This window comes from Macaca thibetana, chromosome 1, assembly GCF_024542745.1.
Source record: "Macaca thibetana thibetana isolate TM-01 chromosome 1, ASM2454274v1, whole genome shotgun sequence".
In the NCBI taxonomy this organism is placed as follows: Eukaryota; Metazoa; Chordata; class Mammalia; order Primates; family Cercopithecidae; genus Macaca; species Macaca thibetana.
The window spans coordinates 195,762,317-195,785,683 of record NC_065578.1 but is presented as its reverse complement, the minus strand read 5'-3'; the positions used below and the strand labels follow the sequence as shown (position 1 = coordinate 195,785,683).

Here is a 23,367-nt window from a genome sequence, read left to right as displayed (position 1 = left end):
CCTCCTCAGAGCTAATTAGTGATATACCAAGGCTGTTCACTGAATGTTACACATGCATGAACTACTGTCATTTTGGCCCTGAAACTATTAGAACAATGTTTTTTATTAAATTTTGGTTGATTATAAACTTTTGTTTAAGAAAAATATATATATATATTTTTTGGTCATAAATACCACATTATTGAAGGTTGTCCTGAACTGCCATTCATCTGCTTAATCACTAAGGAAGAACCAAGAGTTTGGCCAAAAGTCTAAGTGAAATTATTCAACATGCCAAACATAAATTGGATAAGTTGCTGCTAGTGTTTTAATTGTTTTTCATGGAAGTGTATTCAAAGAATATAGACTGAGTATTGAAAGTATGTGCTTCTAACCATTGTTTTTTAATTTAAGGAGGAAAGGCTTATAATAGAAACTACAAATTTTGTGAGTTATAAAAAACATCTTTGAGTCCTTTGAGTGGTAAATATTATATAATTAATATATCAAACAACCAATCGTGTGTAAGGTCGGTTAATGTAATCAGGGTGGAGAGTGTTGAGAGTATCAAGGCTTCAACCCAAGGAACATTAGTGCATCACTACTGATTCTTTATTATTTCTAAGTGGGTTTTTTTTTTTTTTGCCTTTTTTCTTCTTATTCATTCCAAAGTCTTTTGTCATGAAATAATTATTCTAGCATATGTTCAGGGTTCAAAGATGAGTAATTCAGTGTTTACTTGCAGAGAGTTCACAATTTGGTGACAGGGAAACAGACCTAAATTGTGTTAGACTTGATATGCACAGAATGCTATGGGAACCAAGCAAAGAGACCCCTGTAACTTTGTGCTCAGATAAGTCTTCACAGTGAATTTGGGAAAATGCATTCATAGGCTTACAAAAGGGAGAATGTCAGTCTTGGAAAATGAACAGCATTTGCAAAGCTTAGAAACATGGGGGAAAAATCAATAAGCTGTGTTAGAGAACTATAAGTAGTGCCTTACAATGGCAGAAGAAGTTTGCATATACAGGTAATAGTGAAATTTGAGCTCAGAAAGATTAGCAGAGACCAGATCATTAAAGAACCTTAGATAAGTTTCCAGGAGTTTGACCTTAAATCCTATAGCTTAGTGCTTCCTAAGATTGATATATTTAAGAGTCACTTGGTGGCCAGGCGTGGTAGCTCACACCTGTAATCCTAGCACTTTGTGAGGCCAAGACAGGCAGATCATGAGGTCAGGAGATTGAGACCATCCTGGCTAACACGATGAAGCCCCATCTCTACTAAAAATACAAAAAAATTAGCCGGGCGTGGTGGCAGGTGCCTGTAGTCCCAGCTACTCAGGAGACTGAGGCAGGAGAATGGCATGAACCCAGGAGGCGAAGCTTGCAGTGAGCCAAGATCGAACCACTGTACTCCAGCCTGGGCAACAGAGAGAGACTCCGTCTCAAAAAAAAAAAAAAAGTCGGCCGGGCGCGGTGGCTCAAGCCTGTAATCCCAGCACTTTGGGAGGCCGAGACGGGCGGATCACAAGGTCAGGAGATCGAGACCATCCTGGCTAACACGGCGAAACCCCGTCTCTACTAAAAACACAAAAAATTAGCCGGGCGAGGTGGCGGCGCCTGTGGTCCCAGCTACTCGGGAGGCTGAGGCAGGAGAATGGCGGGAACCCGGGAGGCGGAGCTTGCAGTGAGCTGAGATCTGGCCACTGCACTCCAGCCTGGGCGACAGAGCGAGACTCCGTCTCAAAAAAAAAAAAAAGTCACTTGAGGGATTAGAAAAGTTTTCTGAGCCCTAACCCCAACCCCCCAATTATTTTTATTCTTATTTTTAAACTTTTAGGTTCAGGGTTACACTCAGGTTTGTTACATAGATAAATTACATGTCATAGGGATTTGGTGTACAGATTTTTTCATCACCCAGGTAATAAGCATAATACCTGATAGGTAGTTTTTTCAGTTCTCACCCTCCTCCCACCCTCTACCCTCAGGTAGACCCTGGTGGCTGTTGTTCCCTTCTTTGTGTCCGCAGGTACTCAAAGTTTTTATGGCTGTGTAGTATTCCATTGTGTATATGCACCACATTTTTTTAAATCCAGTCTAGTGTTGATGGATATTTAGGTTGATTCCATGTCTTTGCTATTGTGAATAGTGCTGCAATGAATATACGCACGGGTATGTGTCTTTATGGCAGAAAAATTTATATTACTTTGGGTATATATCCAATAATGGGATTGCTCTATCAAATGGCAATTCTAAGTTATTTGAGAAATCACCAAACTGCTTTCCACAATGGCTTAACTAATTTACATTCCCACCAGCAGTGTATAAGCATTCCCTTTTCTCCACAACCTTGCCAGCATCTGTTATTTTTTTAGTTTTGTTTTTTGTTTTTTGGGATTTTAAGAGACGGAGTTTCACTCTTGTTGCCCAGGCTGGAGTGCAATGGCGCGATCTCAGCTCACCGCAACCTCCGCCTCCTGGGTTCAAGCAATTCTCCTGCCTCAGCCTCCCAAGTAGCTGGGATTACATGCGCCACATGCCCAGCTAATTTTTTTTTTTTTTTTTTTTTTTTTTGAGACATAGTTTCACTCGTTGCCCAGGCTGGAGTGCAGCAGTGCAATTTCAGCTCACTGCAACATCCACCTCCTGGGTTCAAGCGAGTCTCCTGTCTCGGCCTCCTGAATAGCTAGGATTATACGCGCCTGCCACTATCCCAGGCTAAGTTTTGGTTTTTAGTAGAGATGGGGTTTCACCATGTTGGCCAGGCTGGTCTCAAACTCCTGACCTCAGATGATCTGCTCACCTCAGCCTCCCAGAGTGCCAGGATTACAGGCATGAGCCACCACTTTTTTTTTTTTTTTTTTTTTTTTTTGAGATGGAATAAATAGGAAATTGATTCACAGGCTCCTCGTTCTTGCTTTATTTGGTTTGTTTGTTTGTTTGTTTTTGAGATGGAGTTCAATGGCATGATCTTGGTTCACTGCAACCTCTGCCTCCCGGATTCAAGCAGTTCTCCCTCAGCCTCCCAAGTAGCTGGGATTACAGGCATGCGCCACCACACCCAGCTAATTTTGACAATTTTTTTTTTGAGACAGTCTTGCTCTGTCAACCAGGCTGGAGTGCAGTCCACAATCATGGCTCACTGCAGTCCCAGCCTCTTGGGATCAATCAATCCTCCTACCTTAACCTTCAAAGCAGCTGGGACTAGTGTGTACTCTCTCACCTAGCTAATTTAAAAAAAAAAAAAAAATTTTTTTTGTAGAGACATGTCTTGCTGCGGTTGCCCAGACTGATCTTGAACTCCTGGGTTCAAGCAATCCTCGTGCATCAGCCTCCCAAAGTGCTGAGTTTCTAGGCATGAGCTACTGTATCTGGACTCACTTTGAGGAGTCTAATGTGAATGGCCCAATATCTTCCAGTACGAAAGTCTTCTGTAAACTCTGCTAAACCACAGATTTAATCAGAAAAGTGGCATTTCCAAGTTTGTATTTAATAAAGTTCGTGTTGAAACTTGGGTAGGAAAAACTGGTAAATAAGAAGGTAGAGGGGACAGGACCTGGTGGCCAGTTATATTTGATTAATGATAGGAAAGAGGTATCTAGGTATAATGTCTGGGTTTTTAGGAAACTACGAGGGTTGATAGGTTCAGAGGAAATATAATATATGTAGTATTAGAAGAGCCTTGGTGAAACCAACCTTTTAGGTATAAAGGATTAAGTAGATTCAAAAGATACTGCATTTTCAGAAGTCAAAAACTGGTGGAGAGTGGTAGTCGCAATGGAAGAAAATTCCAAGAGGGAAGGAGAAAGTGACCTAGATGAGAAAGACTTAGGAAGGGCAATGCTAAGTGTGTTTATTAGATTTGTTAGATTTGTTAAGATGGAATGAGATTGCCTTCATTCACTTGCAGCAAAGCCAAGAGCATTGTCTTTCCCTTTTCAAATCTGGGACCTCATTTTATTTCAATTTTATTTGTCTCAAATTAAGATAGTAGAAATAATGAATGACTGTTCATTCTGATTTTTTGGTATTTGCAAAGGTATATATATGTTTTTAAACCCTCCCCCAACTTCCAGACTTTTATAAGACTGGGAAAATAGCACAGATAATTGCTATGATTATATAACTGTAACTGTCTAGAATTTAATTTCAAGCAAGGGACATCTAAGCCTTTTCCTCAACTGTTTTTCATGGGAAAATTCTTACTGACAGACTACTGAACTTGAGTCGTAATTTATTGGTGATCTTATTCTGCCCTATCTACTCTCACAACTAATTATGAAAATAATCAAAGAAATGTTCTTGGTTAGAAAACTGTTCATTTGAGTTTTGTTTGGGTTTTTGTTGTTTAGGTAAGGGAAGGTGGCAAGCATTGTTTCTTGTTTTTTGTTTTTTGTTTTTGAGACAGAGTCTCGCTGTGTCGCCCAGGCTGGAGTGCAGTGGCGTGATCTCGGTTCACCACAACCTCTGCCTCCAGGGTTAGAAGGATTCTCCTGCCTCAGCCTCCCAAGTAGCTGGGACTACAGGCGCCCGCCACCACACCTGACTAATTTTTTTGTATTTTTAGTAGAGACGGGGTTTCACTGTGTTAGCCAGGATGGTCTCCATCCCCTGACCTCATGATCCACCTGCCTCAGCCTCCAAAAGTGCTGGGATTACAGGCGTGAGCCATGGCGCCTGGCCAAGCATTGGTTTTTTAAAAGTTCTAAACCCCTATGGGCCCTTTCAGCCTTTTCAGCTGACCTTGTTTGGGGGTAAAACGTAAGGTTTGAATTTGTTTACATATCTGCTTTTGTCTCTTACAGATTAAACTAACTTTCATTGTTAAACTTTAAAGAAACTCCTATGTTGAAATAGCCTATGTTTAATAATGGGACTTCATTTCTGACCTTTGTGCTCTCTACTCTTTTTTTTTATTTATTTGAGAGGGAGTCTCGTTTTTTCACCCAGGCTGGAGTGCAGTGACCCAGTCTTGTCTCACCACCACCTCTGCCTCCTGGGTTCAAGCGATTCTCTTGCCTCACCTCCCAAGTAGCTGGGATTATAGGTGTGTGCCACCACCCCCGGCTAAATTTTGTATTTTTGGTGGAGATGGGTTTCACCATGTTGGCCAGGCTGGTCTTGAATTCATGACCTCAAGTGATCTGCCCGCCTCGGCCTCCCAAAGTGCTGGGATTACATGCATGAGCCACCATGCCTGGCCTTCTCTTTCATTTTTTATTATTGTTTTTGAATATTCTTTAGTCTTTAGCCTTTTCAAAACAGTTTTACTTAATTAGTTTTAATCGTTAACATAAAATACAGTTTTGTTTTTTTCTCTAGACTACCCTTCAGTATTTTACAAACCAGTAAAGTTTGATATTTTAATTAATTCACTCAAAAAATTAGTTGAGTGTCTGCTGTGTCATATAGTGCTCTAACAGTTAGGGATGTATTTTGAACAAGATGCAGGTTCTGCCCTCATTAAGAAACGTCAACTAGTAAACATGTAAACAAATGGTTTAGAAAACAATTAGTACTAGTCAGGTAGCAGATCATAATCTAGTAATGGTTAACCTGAAGAAGAATGGGCGTATGGTCTGGAAAAGCCTCTCTGGAGAAGCAATATTTGAATTGGGAACTGATGAGGAAGGATGAGGGGGAGGTTACCACACCTAGAATCTGAATGAAGAGTCTTGTAGGCAAAGAAATGTAAAACACCTGAGATGGGAACAGCTTGACCTGATCTAGGAAAAGAAAAGCCAGAGTAGCTGGAGTTGAGTGAGTCAAAGGAAGTGGTAGAAGTTGAGACATGAGAGCTAGACAGGGCCAGATACCTAGGGCTGCGTAGATTTTATTCTAATTCTAATATAAGGCCATGACAGCATTAATTGGGAAATGATATGATTATAAAGATCACCCTAACTATTATATGGAGATTGAACTATAGGGAGACACTTGGGGAAGCAGGATGGTCATTTAAACTTCCATAAGCCTGCCTTTTAAGAAATGTTTGTAGTAATATATACTGAATTTTATTTAATCATATTTGCTTCAATATGTATTTCACTTGCCCCAGGACCGGCAAAAGTCAGGGTTCTTTAGAAAAGTTCAAACCTATTTAATATATTTATCTTATTTGTGACCTACATTATGAAATAAATATTAGTATCTTTTGATAGCTTAAATTTAGGCAGTGCTTAGTTACTTATAAATAAATGACAAATTATGTGGCTAATCTCTGGCAGGCTTAAGTGTTCTGGCTGTTTGTCCTACATATTCCAACATTTAATATATCCAAATTTAGTAACCTAAGGAAATCATAATTAGGAAGGTATTGCCTCAGATAATCTTATCACATGTTAAAAAAAATGGTAAAATCCCTTTTGTTTGGTGTGCTTTGTTGAATACTTTCTACCATTGCTGTTATCACAGCAAACATAATCTTGTATTTAGTATTTTAGCAACAGCATTTTATCTGAAACTCTGTGGGTTAAATCCTTAAATACAGACATTCTGGGTTGGTCCTCTATCAGGTTCTGAAAATAAAAAGCCGTGTATGTATTCGAGTAATTGAGCATCTTCTACAAACAGAGAGTTTGTATTTCTCCTTTGAATGTCAGTTTGTCATCATGAAGCATTGGTGGCATTACATTATCAATTGTTTGAAACTAAGATAGTTCAGTGTTAGTGCAGATATTAATAGAATATTTTACATTTCAACTTTATTATCACCAACAGACAAATGTTTGATAAAGAGAACTTGAAATGCTTCTTTTCCTCTGGTCCAACATATGCTGGCAGTTTCTAATGGATTCTAGGTTAAGAAGTTGAGCTCTTTTTGGAATTTCCAACTCTTTCTATCTAGAGTAGTTTTTTACTTTCATCCCACTCTTTCCTAAAATAAAGGATTGACCTATCACAGAGCTTATTCGGATTATGCTAAAGACATACCAGTTTTAATTTAATGTTTTATATCTTATCTTCCAAATTGTAAAACAAGATTGAATGTAAGGCAAATAAGATAAATAAGAGTTTTGATACCAGTAACACTACCAGAGATCAACTGAAAATTTTCAGCTCATTTTCTAATTCTTTCTTTCTTTTGCCATGTGTTCAAAGAAATCTTTAATGTTTCTGGATAACATGTTTTTCTTCTACAGGTCTCCTGCAAGCGCAAAATCTTCTAACGCAACTACCTCAGCAAAGCCAAGCCAACCTCCTACAGTCGCAACCAAGCATCACCCTCACCTCCCAGGTCAGTTTTCTTCTATGGGGGCCGCTTTCTCTTATCATGTTGTCTGGGGAGATATTTGGACTTTTAATTTTTTTTAAATCTAATAAATCTAATAATTCAGTCTTTGAAAACTGACCAGAAAATCCAAGCTAGGCTTAATCAGCTTAATAAAGCAATGCCAGGAAATCAATATAGTCTTTGAAAATCTTCAGAGTTTCTGTTTTCGTCTATGCTCATAAAGAATAACTGTGTTAGCAGTAAATGAGTAATGAGTTATAGCCATGTGACATCTCCCCTCACCATACTTGGCAGTAGATATTACCACTTAAACTGGAAACCTAGTTAGCCTCAGTTAAAATCCATTGTTACCCTTTACTCTTTCTCAGAAAGTGCAAAGAAATTTTGATCTCTGTATTTTCTTTTTTCTCAATGCTTTTATGGCTCTTTAACTCATTTCTACTAGACCATATAAACACTATAATTATATAAAAACAAATCTTAGGCATAAAGAGGTTTAAATTATAGACCTAGTTCCACTTCTTATCTAGCTGTTGCTTTGAACATGTCACTTTACCTCTCTGGACCTCAGTCTTCTCATCTATAAATTAGGTGACTGGACTGGCTGATCCTGAATTTCCTAGCTCGGACATTCTTTGTCTGCAGTACGGAAGTTATCACTTAATACTAACACATTACCAGATGTGACAGAATTCAGCATCCATTTATGATAAGAACTCTTGCAAACTAGATATAGAGGGTAACTTTCTTAACCTGGTATACAGCATGTACAAAAAAAAAAGAAAAAAAACCAATATCATACCTAACGAAAAACTGAATACTTTCCCCTAAGATCAGAAACAAGACAAAGTGACCAGTTGCCGCTTTTATTCCACATTATACTGAAGGTGCTAGTAATGCAATAAGACAATAAAATGAAATATTAATAAATGACATAGATTAGAAAGGAAGAAGTAAAACTGTCTGAGCTGCTAGATGACATGATTGTCTATTTAGAAAATCCTAAGGAATCTACCAAAGAAAGCTACTGGAATAAGTGAGCTTAGCAAGTATGATACAAAGTCAATACATAAAAATCATTTACATTTCGATACACTAGCAGTGAGCATTTGGAAATTGAAATTTAGAAAAAGAAATTTACAGTACTTAGGGATAAACTTAACAAAATATTTGTAAGGCCTATACGTTGAAAACTGTAGAACATTACTGCATAAAATTAAAGACCTATAAAATAGAAAGAAGTAATGTGTTCATGAATCAGAAGACTTAAGTCAGTTTTTCCCAAATTGACCTCTAGATTTAACACAGACTCAACCAATACCTAGCAGCCTTTTTTTGTAGAAATTTGCATAGTTTCTAACATTTGTATAGAACTGTAGAAAACACAGAATAACCAAACGACTTTGAGAAGAAAATTGAAGGACTACCTGATGTCAAGAATAATTATAAAACTCCAGTAATGAAGACAGTGTAATACTGGCATATGGATAGAAATAGAGACCAGTGGAACAGAATAGAAGGTCCAGTAGACCCACACGTATATGGCCAACTGATTTGCCAAAGGTACCAAAGAATTTCAGTGGGAAAAAAAAAAGTCATTTTAAAAAATGCTGCAGAAACAAGCGGGGGGGGTGGGAAACCTTGACTATTATTTCACACCATATACAAAGATTTGTTTGATGGGTTGTAGACCTAAACTTACAGAAAAAACTTGGAAAAAAATCTTTGTGTCCTTGCCTAACCCAAGGATTTCTTAAATAGGACACAAAAAGCACCATAAAATAAAAAACTGATAAATTTAATTTCATAAAAATTAAAAGCTTCTCTCAAGTGAATGAAAAGAAAACCACAGATGGGGAGAAAATATTTTTATGAAACATATCTGATAAAAGATTTGTGTTCAGAATGTCTAAAGAACTCATTTAAGTTAATAATAAGACAATCTGATTTAAGGGAATGGGCAGCAAAAAAATTGGAGATACTTCACCAAAGAAGATATGTGAATGTCCAGCAGGCATATGAAAAGATGCTCAAAAACCGTTAGTCATCAGGAAAATTTAAATGAAATATCACTACACACTCACTAGAATAAGCAAAATTTAAAAGGCTATGACAAAACGAAGTGTTGGCAAGAAGATAAAGCAACTAGAGTTCTCATGCATTGCTTAGTGGTGTTGCAAAATGGTAAACACAACTTTGGAAATTATTTTGGCAGTGTCTTTTTTTGGGGGTGAGGGGGAGGCAAGGTCTTACTCTGTCACCCAGGCTGGAGTGCAGTGGCATAATCACAGCCCACTCTAGCAGCGTGACCTCCTAAGCTCAAGTGATCCTCCTACATCAGCTTCCTGAGTAACTGGTACTACAGGCGTGCACCACCACGCCCAGCTATTTTTTGTAGAGGTGAGGTTTTGCCATGTTGCCTAGGCTGGTCTTGAACTCCTGGGCTCAAGCAATCTGCCTGTCTTGTCCTCCCAAAGTGTTGAGATGACAGGTGTGAGCCACTGCACCAGGCTGGCAGTATCTTATAAAATTAAATGTCCATGTACCTCGTGACCCAGCAGTTCTATCCCTAGAAATGAAAGCATACGTCCACACAAAGACTTGTACGTGAATGTTTATAGCAGCTTTATTCACCTCGAACTGGAAACAACCTAAACATACATCAGCTGGTGACTAGGTAACATAAGCTTTACGCATATCCATATGATGGAATGCTACTTAGCAATAAAAAAAAAAAAAAGTGATTCTGATACATGCAGCTCCTGTGAATCTCAAAAGCATTATACTACATGAAAGAAGACATAAAAGACTGCATAGAGTATAATTCAATGCACATGGCGTTTTAGAAAACACAAAAGTAAGGTACATAAAACATATTAGTGGTTGCCAAGGACTGGGGGCTAATGATGGGGATTAACTACAAAGGGAACAAGGGAACTTTTGGGAGTGATGAGAATGTTCTGTATCTACTACTATCTATATAGTAACTGCTACTGCAATTAGTAGCAGTTGTATGACTGTATGTAGAGAGTGAGGTTGGGGTTTTTGAAAAAAGTCTATACCAGAGACTCCTTCCTGGCCTGCATGCTCTGCATATGGTGGCAGGGCTGTTGTGGCTTCATCCTGACTGCTGCTCACTGAATTCTACTCTGCCATTTCTAGATCTGGCCCAGTCCAGCCTGAGGTTTCTGGAGTTGGGGTAACTTATCTGTAACCACCCCATCTAAAGGTACCCAAGCTATTTTTAGTCCTTTATTATTTGAGAATGGGGCTACTTCAACCCCGGAGATGAAGTAACAATGTGATAGTTAAGACTCACCTCTAACTGTCAACCAGTTTCGCTGTGAGAAGTGTACAGCCACATGGGAGTCTACTATGGTTGGTGGTGGTTTTGGGTACTCCAGAATGGTCAGGTTGAAAATTACTCAGTGTCAGCATAACATAGAAATGAACTTTGTTGTTGTCATTGAAACAGGATGATAAGAGAGGAACTTAACTCCAGTTGTCGCCTGTGTAATGCTTATTCTGTAGTTTTCTGGGACAGTTAGTTCCTTTGGAGGAAGCCTTGACTCATAAGGTAAAGGTCAGGGTTATATAACTTATCTCAATTTGAAGAAGAAAAATTCACAGCCACAGACTTTATCTGTAATCCTGGTTTATAATCGCTCACCTGGGCTACTGTTCACAGGAGGGGTCAACTGAGCAACTAAGATGCAGTGAGGCAGCACCTCCCGCTAGTGAGGTGTGTTCCACTCAGGGCTTGTGAATAGAACAGAATAACCTTATGTTTGTGTGATAAGAAAGTTGAGTATTTTCTTTTTAAAAAGAGACTATATCCTCATGTCCCAAAATAAACTATACATGGATTTAAATAATCAAATATTCAACAACACATAGAAGAAGCTAGCAGATTATAAGGAATTTTATCAATGTTAGAAATAAGTGAAGCTTTCTCAGATTTGAAGTAACAGGATATATTAGAAAGGAAAATTAAAAGCTAACCCAAATGACAAATTAAAGGTTTATGTACACTGAAAAATAAAAGAAAGAAAGCAAATTGGAAAAAGCGTTTGCGTTAATATGACAAAGCTTACTCTATAAAATTTGAGGATCTCTCTAAGGATAAGGATGAGAATAAGGGTATCATTAATATATAAATTGGTTAAGGACACAAATCCAATTCACATCCAAGGAAATACAGATAACAGTTGACACATGGGAAAATTTTGACATTGAGTAGTAAGAGAAATGCAAATTAAAGCAGCAGGGAACTACCATTTACTTCTTGAATTAGCAAAACATTTTTTTAAACTGCTAACCAAGTCATGTGGAAGAGTGTTGCAAAGTGGGAACCAACCTTATGATATGTATCAAAAGCCGTGAAATTGTTTATCTAGTTGCCAGAAAAGCCCTTGAGAATTTATCTTAAAAGAACTAATTACACACATAGGTGGAAAAAATAACTAATATGCATGAAGTTTTTCATTGTGTTATCTATGTTAGTGAAAACATGAAAACTGTCTAGCGATTAAGAACTGGTTAAGTAAATTATCAGAGTATTGCCTTAGTTTTTAAAAAGGATAATTATGAAGACTGAAATACTATAGAAAAAAGTTAAAACAATCTTAAATGAGAAAAGCAGAGAGTAAAATTATGTATACCATAATTACAGTGAAGGTTTAAAAATATAGGTCCTTGGGGAAAAAACTGGAACAGATATACAAAAGTGAAACCTGTTATAAGATATTTAAACTACAGGTGGTTTACTTTTCCCCCTTAAAATAGTTTTAATGATCTTGAATACTATTTTTATAATACTGTGTCACAGGTTGGAGATGTAATAGTGATAAACAAGACTCTACTACTTTGACAGTTGAAGTGCTAGACTTATGAAATAGATTTTTTGAAATAAAGAGTAATTATTAAAAGACATAAGATATATGTCTTCAGACCATTTGAAAACCCAGTTATAATAGATTTCGTTTTTGTGTATTCATGTTTTTTCTATAGAATTATGTGCTTAACCTTACTTGTAATTACCGCATACGTAGTTTCACTGTCTGCTTTGCTCACTGAACATTATGTTGCACATTCTGTAGTGTTACATGGTCTTCATTGTTCTCCATAAATGTGGCTGTTTCCTTCAATTGTTTACTTGGAGTAAGCCTAAATATCTCTTCACATGTTTTTCCTCATTGTTTTATTCTTTCTCTAACAGCCAGCAACCCCAACACGCACAATAGCAGCAACCCCAATTCAGACACTTCCACAGAGCCAGTCAACACCAAAGCGAATTGATACTCCCAGCTTGGAGGAGCCCAGTGACCTTGAGGAGCTTGAGCAGTTTGCCAAGACCTTCAAACAAAGACGAATCAAACTTGGATTCACTCAGGTAGGGTGAATTGGCCTTACATTGATTGCCCTCCTTGGCTGGGTCCAAATTCGGTTGGCTCTCTGTATTCATGGATTCCACATCTGTGGATTCAACCAGTCTAAAATATTTGGGGCAGGGGATGAAAAAGGATGGTCATGTCTGTACTGAACATGTGTAGACTTTTTTCCTTGCCATTATTTCCTAAGCAATACAATGATTTACATAGTGTTTATATATTAAGTATTATAAGTAACCTACAGATGATTTAAGGTATATGGGAGGATACACATATGTTATATAAAAATATGCATTTTATAATTTTGAGTACTTGAGCATCAGTGGATTTTGGTATCCAAGGGAGGTCCCGAAACCAATCCGCTGTGCATACCGAGGGACAGCTGTATTTGCTTTACATGTCCAAAGAGGCGTCTAAGATACAATATATTCCTCAGCCATGTTGTTTTTTGGTTTTAAACTGTACCTTTTTGTTAGCCTTTTGCTGCATTTTTAATGTATGGTTTAATGTTAGTCTAGAAGCTTTATGATTCCTTTCAGAACACAGGCCTCTGAAATCATAATTATATCAGTAAATTGTGAAGTGTTTAAAAGATTATGTTGGAGGATATTTTGACTATACTGAGGATTTTGTTATTGAAGAATATCTGGTAGTAGACCTTAGTGCTTCATATGTAAGATGAAGACCTTAGTGCTTCATATGTAAGATGAAGAGAGAGTAAAGATTACAGGGTGTATTTTAGTAGCTAAAAGGGGAAAAGTTTAGAAGGCTTATTTAAAAACATTTTTTTGTAGTGGGTTGCAGTAGCTCTCATCTGTAATCCCAGCACTTTGGGAGACTGAGGTGGGAGGATTGCTTGAGCCCAGGAGATGGAGACCAGCCTGGTCTCTGGTGGGAGGGACCCTGTCTCTCCAAAAAGTAAATAAAAAATGTAACTGGGTGTGGTGGCACATGCCTGTAGTCCAAGCTATCAGGAGGCTGAAGTGGGAGGATTGCTTGAACCTGGGAGGTCGAGGCTGCAGTGAGCCATTATTGCTCCATTGCACTCCAGCCTGAGTGACAGAGCAAAACACTGTCTCTAAAAAGATAAAAATTAATAAAAATTAAAAATAAAAATAACTTTTTGAAAGAGAAAGGGTGATGAAGACAGGCATGCAGGCACAGGCACACACACTCTCTAAGCCTATGCTAAAACCAGTTAATCAAGCAAGAATCTATAGAAGATGAAAACCCCAAATTAGCCAATATCCAAATTAATTTTCTACAATTTGTCAGCTAACCGAGGACTTTTAAAGAAGAGTGAATATATTTAATAAATTATTTAAACAGTTGTCTGGATACATGGCATTTTTGTTTGTTCTAAGCACTACCACTGACTCTTTGATTAACCTGTCATAAATAATACATGTTTTTTAGAGACAGGGTCTCACTATGTTGGCCAGGTTGGTCTTGAACTCTTGGCCTCAAGCAACCCTCCTGCCTTGGCCTCCCAAAGTGCTAGGATTACAGGTGTGAGCCACTGTGCCCAGCCTGTAAATAATAATTTTAAAGCAGGCAAAGAATTAAGCTGAATGAAATTTATGTAAAATGGTATAAGATCATTAGGTTAAAAAAAAAAAAGCGAAAGTATGGATTAGATTGGGTGCTTTTATGGAATCAGGAAAAATCTGATATTTTCTTTCCAGGGAATATAATTACTATTTGAAGTGTTTAAGCCACTACTTAAATATTACTCAAATTACTTTGTGTTTAAAGTACAGTAATGCTCCACCTGGCCTGGAAGGTCAAAATCCAAGGATAGCATCCTGCATGTACTATGGGTGTTTTTAAGAACACATTTATATATATCTTTATATATATCTTTTTTTTTTTTTTTTTTTTTTTTTTTTTTTTTTGAGACAGGGCCTTGATCTGTCACCCAGGCTGGAGTACAGTGTCATGATCACGGCTCACTACAGCCTTAACCTCCAGGGGTCAAGGGATTCTCCCGCTTCCGTCTCCTGAGTAGCTGGGACTCAGGCACACCATCACACCCAGCTAATTTTTGTATTTTTTGTAGAGAAGAGGTTTTGTCATGTTGCCCAGGCTGGTCTCAAACTCCTGGGCTCAACCAAATCCATCCACGTCAGCTTCCCAAAGTGCTGAGATTACAGGTGTGAGCCACCACGCCCAGCCCAGGCTTATATTTCTTTGGGAATTCATTTTTGCTCAAAGAAATCAGTTGTGTTTGAGAATATAAAATGATTTTTTAAATAGGCATGATTTTAGAGGAAATACAGTTACATTTGTGAGGAGTTTTGAGTTACGAATAAGCAAATTATCCAGAAACATTTTAATCCTTTCAAAGCATCTTAAATGATCTGACTTGTTTTAAAAAGAAAGCTAGGCCAGGCACGGTGACTCACACCTGTAATCCCAGCACTTTGGGAGGCCGAGGCAGGTGGATCACCTGAGGTCAGGAGTTCAAGACCAGCCTCACCAACATGGCGAAACCCGATCTCTACTAAAAAATACAAAAACTAGCCGGGCGTGATGGCGGATGCCTGTAATCCCAGCTAATCAGGAGGCTGAGGCAGGGAGAATTGCTTCAACCTGGGAGGTAGAGATTACAGTGAGCCGAGATCACACCACTGCACTCTAGCCTGGGTGACAGAGCGAGACTCTGTCTCAAAAAAAAAAGAAAACTAAACATAAAACTAGATTGATATGAGTAAGTTAGGACGCTGAAATAAGTATACAGTTAGCATATTTAGCAGTGCCTCAAGGTTTGAACTATCAGCACAGTATACTTTTGGGTTCCCTGAGAGATTGTTGTCTAAGTGATATGCCAAAGATGTTAAGGCTTTTAAAAATCTTTAGCTTTTACTCAAATAGTGGTTTGCCTTTCTGCATTTGATCCAGCATATTGCCAGTGTTATGTTTTTCTCTGCCTCCGCACATCCCTCCAGGTAAAGGAGCTTCTCTATGGTCTGGTGTTTTGTTTTATGGTTTTATCCTATTTTTTGGCATGACCATTCCTTATTTTTCAAAATGACTTTGAGACAGCAGTGGCAGTGGTTCACAAACTTGGACTATGTGGGTTAAAGTACATACTACTGCCGCAGAATGGAAAATCAGTCTATCAACTTCTGTTTGTAAGTCAGATACTTTATTTTTAGTTATTTGAAGGTTGTTCTGTGTCCAATTTATTTATGTACACACATAAAGAGAAAGTTTTAGCCATTAAAGTTATTTACTGAAATAAAAAAAGCTCTATTCTCTGTGTAAGTATGCATATTATTAGATGTTTTAAACAGTTATTTTCTAATTACATAATTGCTTATTAAAGGATTACTATGGCTGTCTTTGCATAGTTAGAAAGCGTGTTATAGTATAATACATTTATCACATGTGATACATTCATTATTTACCAGTCCCGGTTTTTGTTCCTTTTTTGTTTTGTTCTTTTTAAAAATATCAAAGGGATATAATATAGTTAAGATTGTATATGAATCTACTACTTAAAACGTTTACTTTTGTGAGTGATAACCCAAGATGGTTGTGAGTTGGATTGTCATGAAAGCATTAAACCAAGCCTGTACCAAATTAATGAAAATTAGTATGTTAACTGAGGAGCCTGTTGCTTTTTATTCAATTAAGCAATTTAAATGTGAAATAAAACATATTATTAATAAATGATAAAGTGAGTTTATTATCATGGTTCTAGTTAGTTAATGGCATAGCTTTATTTCCAGCCACCACCTTAAGGTATCAATTCTTATAATTACTGTCATGATTTTTTAATATATATTTTATTTACCTTTTTTTTTTTTTTTTTTTAGAGAGAGGGTATCACTCTGTTGGCTCTGGCTGGAGTGCAGTGGCACAATTATATCTCACTGCAGCCTCAAACTTCTGGGGTCAAGTGATCCTCCCACCTCAACCTTCCAAGTAGCTGGGACTACAGACACACGCACCACACCCAACTAATATTTTTGTGTTTGGTAGAGATGGGGTCTTGTGTTTCCTAGGCTGTTGATTTATTTTTTACTTGTTAAATTGTTACTTTTATATACTTTTATAATAAGATAGAAGTTTGTGAAAATTTATAGCTTAAAATGGGGTTTTAAAAATATGTTATTTTTTTAACCCAACTAGCACCTATTGTGCCAGAAAAAGCTTATTGCCATCTAACGGCTATGTAAGTTCTTATACTCAAAGAATTACAAGGTTTAATTGGCACCAGCTATAATCTAAACAAGGTGACCATGACATGAATATATGTGATACACAATGCATAAGTTCAGTGCTTGACATATAGTAGGCACTTAGTGAATATTTGATTGAAGTAACATTTTATTTTATTTTCTTATATTTATTTTTTGGAGAGAGTCTCACTCTGTCACCCAGGCTGGAGTGCAGTAGCCTGATCTCGGCTCACTGCAACCTCCGCCTCCCGGGTTTCAAGCAGTTCTCATGCCTCAGCCTCCTGAGTAGCTGGGATTACAGGGGTGCGACACCACACCCGACTAATTTTTGTATTTTTAGTAGAAACAGGGGTTTCGCCATGTTGGCCAGGCTGGTCTTGAACTCCTGACCTCAAGTAATCCACCTGCCTTGGCCTCTTAAAGTGCTGGGATTACGGGTGTGAGCCACTGTGCCCTGCCTGAATGAAGTAACATTTAATAAAAATACAGCGATATAAGTATAGATAAACATAATCATCTATATCTTTAGACATATTTGTATACAGTATAATGGATAGCACTTATGCCCTGCTCACCACTAATTCTGGTTCTTTCCATTTTACTGTAATTGGAAGGAAATTAATAAACAGTCTACTTCAGTATGTTCAGAACTGTCATTAAAACTTTCTGTGATTATGGGATGTTCTGTATTTGTGTTATCCAGTACAATAGCCACTGTCTACTTATGGCTATTGAGCACTTGGAAGGGCTAGTGGTGCTGAGGAACTGAATTTTTAATTTATTGGATTTTAATTAATTTAAATAGCCACATGTGGCTGGTGGCTATATGGGAAGGCAGAGGATATCAGTCACTTGAAGTTCAGGTATTCTGTGTGCCTCATTTTGTCTTACATTTCAATATTTCTCACTGTTAAACTTTTTGTCAGAAGTAGCTCACCAAAAAGAAAATGGGGTTTTAAAAATATGTTATTTTTTGTAACCCAACTACCACCTAATGTAGGTGCTAATAAAAAATGTATTTTTGGGACAGTATTGAACATTCAAAAGATGGATTAGGGGTAGGGAGGAATCAAAGGACTGGGATAATCCCAGTTCAAAATAAGTGTTGCCGGGATAGTTGAGAGTTGGCTGTCTCATAGTAGGATTAGTTGTATAGTACTTTGGACCAGAAATAATGTTGCCTTTCTGCCCTGTCACTAAACTAATTGAAATGAATGGGTGAATCATTTAAACTCCGTGAGCTTCTGTTTCCTGTATATAAAGTAACTATTAAGATACCCTTTTTTTCCAGCTTGAACAAGAGAGATTCAGCAAGAAGAAAAGCTCTGTATACATTTCAAAGGTTATAGGCTTATAGAGAAAGACATCTTTTGTAATATATTCAGGGCATCATTGTTCTATTGCTATAAGGTTACCAAGTTTCCAGTGCCCATGAAGGTTTGACTAAATGGGTCAAACCTCTCTACTGTGAATTTCTATTTCTATGATGGTTACAAAAGTAGTCTTTTAGAATACCTGTTTTTTGTAACTAACTTTGAAATCCAAACTAGGAGTGAAAATAGATTCTTTTTTTCACTGCTTCCAGAAATACTTGATAGGGAAAAGAAGAAAGAGATGATTTCTAATTTTTAAACTGATTTTTGGGAAGTTTGGTTAGTTCAGGAATATCTTGGGTTATCTAGAGAGTTATACATAATTAGGTGATACAGATAAATTTATTTTTCTTTTTATTAATTTTTTTTCTTTTTTTGAGACAGGGTCTCGCTCTGTCACCCAGACTGGAGTGCAGTGGCACGATAACAGCTTGCTACAGCCTTGACCTCCTGGGCTCAAATGATCCTTCCACCTCAGCCTCCCAAATGGCTAGGACTACAGGCACAAGCCACCACGCCTGGCTGATATTTGTATTTTTTTTTTTTTTTTAGATGTTTTGCCACGTTCCCCCAGGCTGGTCTGGAAATCCTGGGCTCAAGTAATCCACCCATGTAGGCCTAGGCCTCCCAAAATGCTGGGATTAAAGGTGTGAGCCACTGCGCCCAGACCAGATAAATACATTTTTAAAGATTACTTAAATCACTTTGGTTGTATCATTTAAGGGGCTTGTTAGAATATTAGCACTATTTTTGATACCTAGTTGAAATTTTGGTATCTCCATGATTACATAAGGTGGCAAGAAGAGATTCAAAATGGGAAAGTATGTGGGACAGTATTGAACATTATAATGATCAGGCCTGACGGAGTCCTCACAGTAACACTGTGACTGGCTTAGGACTGGAGTTCATGTGGAACCCCGTAAGTGGAATAATTATTGACTCTTTGTCTAAAGCAGTTACTGGAGCAACACCCCAGAGTGAAGGCTTTAAGCATTGGTGAGATGACTCTGTCTTTCCTCTCCTCTTCTCCTGCTCTGTATTGTGTGTAGGGGGATGTTGGGCTCGCTATGGGGAAACTATATGGAAATGACTTCAGCCAAACTACCATCTCTCGCTTTGAAGCCTTGAACCTCAGCTTTAAGAACATGTGCAAGTTGAAGCCACTTTTAGAGAAGTGGCTAAATGATGCAGGTAAGTGACTGTATAAGACATTTCTTTGTCATTCATTGAAATTTTACAGGGGGATTGTTATATAAATTGGGGTTTATATTTCTTACTCTATTTTTGTTACTACGGAACCTTGAAGCTTACTAATCCTGGGAGGATCATTATGAATTATGGTGATATAAATCAGAAAGCTGATTCATTTAAATATTCTAGTAATTACAGTGTAAATAATTAGCAATAATTTTTAGCCTGAAATACTTCTTGTATTTGAGCCAGGAAAGGAACACACACACACACACAGTTGAAGGAATAGGATAAGAAGGCTTTTGTATTTAGGTAAGCTTGAAGGAGAAGCTTATTGTGTCTTCCTTGATGAATTATCATAGAACTTGTTCTTGCAATATTTCTGCTTTTGTTATTTCAGATGACCACACATATCATTCAGAAAAGTTAGACTACTAGCTTAGTCTTACGTTTTTTTGTTTTGAGAGTTCCTTTTGGAAGATTGGACTTTTGAGTCACAGTATCATAAACTATGAAAGCTGTAGGAGTCATATAGATCCCTTAAACTATAGTTCTTATTGTAGATAGGAACAAAAATTAGGCCTTTGGAAAAGACAAACCTGAAACACGCATCCTTGGACAGTTTTATTCAGTAGCTGTGGATGAGGCCTAGGCATCTGTTTCCAGAGTCCACAGATAAGAACCACTGGTTTACTCCTTCCATCTTATTTTACATGTAGCAGAAACAAACTCAGTTGTGTATGACATGCCCAAGGTTATTAAACTGTGAAATTACAGAACCCTGTGATTTAACTTCAGAGAATTTATAAATATTTCATTTGTTTCTTTTCTTTTTGCCCTAGATTATACCAATAAAATGAGAGGCCATTTACAAGATAAATATTAAACGTTCAGTAATTTCCAAGAAACTTTCTTCCTTTTATCCCCAGAACTTATAAACAAACAGAACTGGAGACATAGAGCTGAGTTTAAGGATAGAAATAGTAAACCTCTTTTTTCTCAGAAACAGAAATCCAAAAGTAGTGGTAATATTGTCAACATCCTAGGACAAAGAATGCCAATAAGGGCAGCAGAAATACCCATGGTAGTAAATATATATTTTTTGGGGGGGCGGGGGAGCAGGTAGAGGGAGCCATGGTCTCACTGTGTTGCCCAGGCTGGAGTGCAGTGAGATGATCTCAGTTCACTGCAACCTCCGCCTCCCAGATTCAAGTGATTCTCCTGCCTCGGCCTCCCAGGTAACTGGGACCACTGGTGCACGCCACCGTGCCCAGCTAATTTTTGTATTTTTGATAGAGATGGGGTTTCACCACGTTAGCCAGGCTGGTCTTGAACTCCTGACCTCAAGTGATCCTCCCGCCTCAGCTTCCCAAAGTGCTGGGTTTACAGGTGTGAACCACTGTGCCCGGCCAATAAGCAATATTGTAATGTAGGTTATGTGAAAACCTTTTCATACTTGCATGTAGCTTATTTTGTCAGTTTTGTTAATATGCATATTGTGCATATGAATCACTGTGCTCAGCTAATTTTATTTCTGTATTTTCTTCATTCTTACAGAGAACCTCTCATCTGATTCGTCCCTTTCCAGCCCAAGTGCCCTGAATTCTCCAGGAATTGAGGGCTTGAGCCGTAGGAGGAAGAAACGCACCAGCATAGAGACCAACATCCGTGTGGCCTTAGAGAAGAGTTTCTTGGAGGTCAGTGAGGATTTTACTTTTCTGTACATGGGATTGTCTGTGTGGTACTTAACATTAGTACTTAGTAGAAACTGTAGGTGGTAAAAGATGACATGTCAGCCTCTGCCCTTATGGATGATTATAAATAGGTGAAGTAAGTAAGTTACTAACATAGGAGACAGAACCAGAGTTCTGCAGGGTTCAGGAGACACCAGAATCACATCCATGCAAGCGCTCAGTATGAGAGAGGTGGCAGCTAACATATGATACATAGGAATTAATTCCACAGGCTACAAAAGGTGGGGGGAAAGTACTTTAGCAGAGGAAGCACATGAGCATTTCCCCCTCAGAGTGGGGGAGAAACACTGAAGTGAGGGAAACCATAGGGTGTATCAGGAGACACTCTAGTAGATTGGTTGGTTAAATTGTAGTGTCTGTATGCCTGGAATGGTAGTTTGGGATTGGAACACTAGAGACCTTGAGTGTTAGGCTATGGAGCTTAAATTAATGCAAGAGATATTTGGCAATTATTTTTTTTTAACCAGGTAATACCATAACAAAGCTTTTAAGAAAATTTTGACTTCTCTAATTCAGAAAAGACTTGAGCACATTGGGAGAACACTGAATTAGGAATTTTTATCAGCTCTGCCCCTGATTGGGCAAATCACATGATTTCTTTAAGCTGAAGGTCCTTCATCTGTGAAACACCTGCCTTTCCTACTGTGAGGTCCAAATTAGATAGCGTGAAGTGTGGAGAAAGGTTAAATTCCTGCTAATACATATGGTTGTACTGGTATTTTGTTAATTTCATTCACAATTAATAGATCTTAAAAATGAAAAACTATAGATATTCAAGGATAACTTATTCTAAGTTAATATGAATAAGTTTAGTAGGCGTATGTTCATTAGAACTTCTATCTACAGAATCTCTTTGTTGAAAGTGGCCCAATATGGATGGTTGTATGTGTCCCAGCTTCATTTTCTAACCTGTCCCTCCTCATTTTTTATTTATATACTGATGTGATTATGCCAGTAGTTCAAAAAGTTATTCCAAAGGATAGTTATTCCAAAGGATTTTTTCACCCTGCAGAATCAAAAGCCTACCTCGGAAGAGATCACTATGATTGCTGATCAGCTCAATATGGAAAAAGAGGTGATTCGTGTTTGGTTCTGTAACCGCCGCCAGAAAGAAAAAAGAATAAACCCACCAAGCAGTGGTGGGACCAGCAGCTCACCTATCAAAGCAATTTTCCCCAGCCCAACTTCACTGGTAAGAATGAAAAAATGCAAGCTCAAGGGCTAATTTTCACAATTTTACAAATGACCTGTTAAATCAGTTTATTTCATAATAGTAATTTAATGAATAAATACATCAAGTAAATGCATATAAATGTATATTTTAGACATTATCAAGGTAATGAAATTCTCATGCTCGCATGCACGCTCTCTGCTGAGGTCACTGGTCTTGAGGTGCCCCTGCATGGAGGGTGAAATCTCATGTTGTTATTAACCCAAGAACTTCTTGGTCTATCTTATTTTGTATTTATTTTTCTATTTATTGTATTGTATTGTATTGTATTGTATTGTATTGTATTGTATTGTATTGTATTGTATTGAGACAGAGTCTCACTCCATCACCCAGGCTGGAGTACAATGGTACGATCTCGGCTCACTGCAACCTCCGCCTCCTGGGTTCAAGTGATTCTTGTACCTCAGCCTCCCGAGTAACTGGGATTACAGATGTACCCCACAGATGTACCACCATTCCCGGCTAATTTTTTGTACTTTTGATAGAAGCAGGGTTTCACCATGTTGGCCAGGCTGGTCTTGAACTCCAGACCTCAAGTGATCCACCGCCTCGGCCTTGGCCTCGGCCTCGCAAAGTGCTGGGATTACAGGTGTGAGCTACCGTTCCCAGTCTATCTTTTTTTTTTTTTTTTTTTTTTTTTTTGAGACAGAGTTTCACTCTTGTTGTCCAGGCTGGAGTGCAATGGTACGATCTCAATTCACTGCAACCTCTGCCTCCTGAGTTCAAAAGATTCTCCTGCCTCAGGCTCCCAAAGTAGCTGGGATTACAGGCACCCGCCACAAGGCCCAGCTAATTTTTTTGTATTTTTAGTTGAGACCGGGGTTTCACCATGTTCTCCAGGCTGGTCTTAAACTCCTGACCTCAGATGATCCACCTGCCTCAGCCTCCCAAAGTGCTGGGATTACAGGTGTGAACCACCGCGCCCAGCCCACCTATCTTATTTTTTAAAGTATACAATTCTAATTCTTTCATTGCATTTCCATCATACTCTTCTCAGGTATAGTTCATTAGATTACTGTGTAACCA

The 23,367-nt window shown here is 38.1% G+C and overlaps 1 protein-coding gene across 4 annotated transcripts in view; it reads left to right on the top strand.

The window, feature by feature from the left end:
- The window catches only part of POU2F1 (POU class 2 homeobox 1), a 197,643-nt gene that overhangs the window by 147,218 nt on the left and 27,058 nt on the right, over window positions 1-23,367 (top strand). For all 4 annotated transcript variants that reach the window (XM_050768314.1, XM_050768317.1, XM_050768316.1 and 1 more), the window contains 5 exons: window positions 7,124-7,218; window positions 12,434-12,607; window positions 19,215-19,356; window positions 20,914-21,053; window positions 22,123-22,302. In XM_050768314.1, the coding sequence (XP_050624271.1) occupies window positions 7,124-7,218; window positions 12,434-12,607; window positions 19,215-19,356; window positions 20,914-21,053; window positions 22,123-22,302 (731 nt within the window). The remainder of the gene's footprint in view (window positions 1-7,123; window positions 7,219-12,433; window positions 12,608-19,214; window positions 19,357-20,913; window positions 21,054-22,122; window positions 22,303-23,367) is intronic.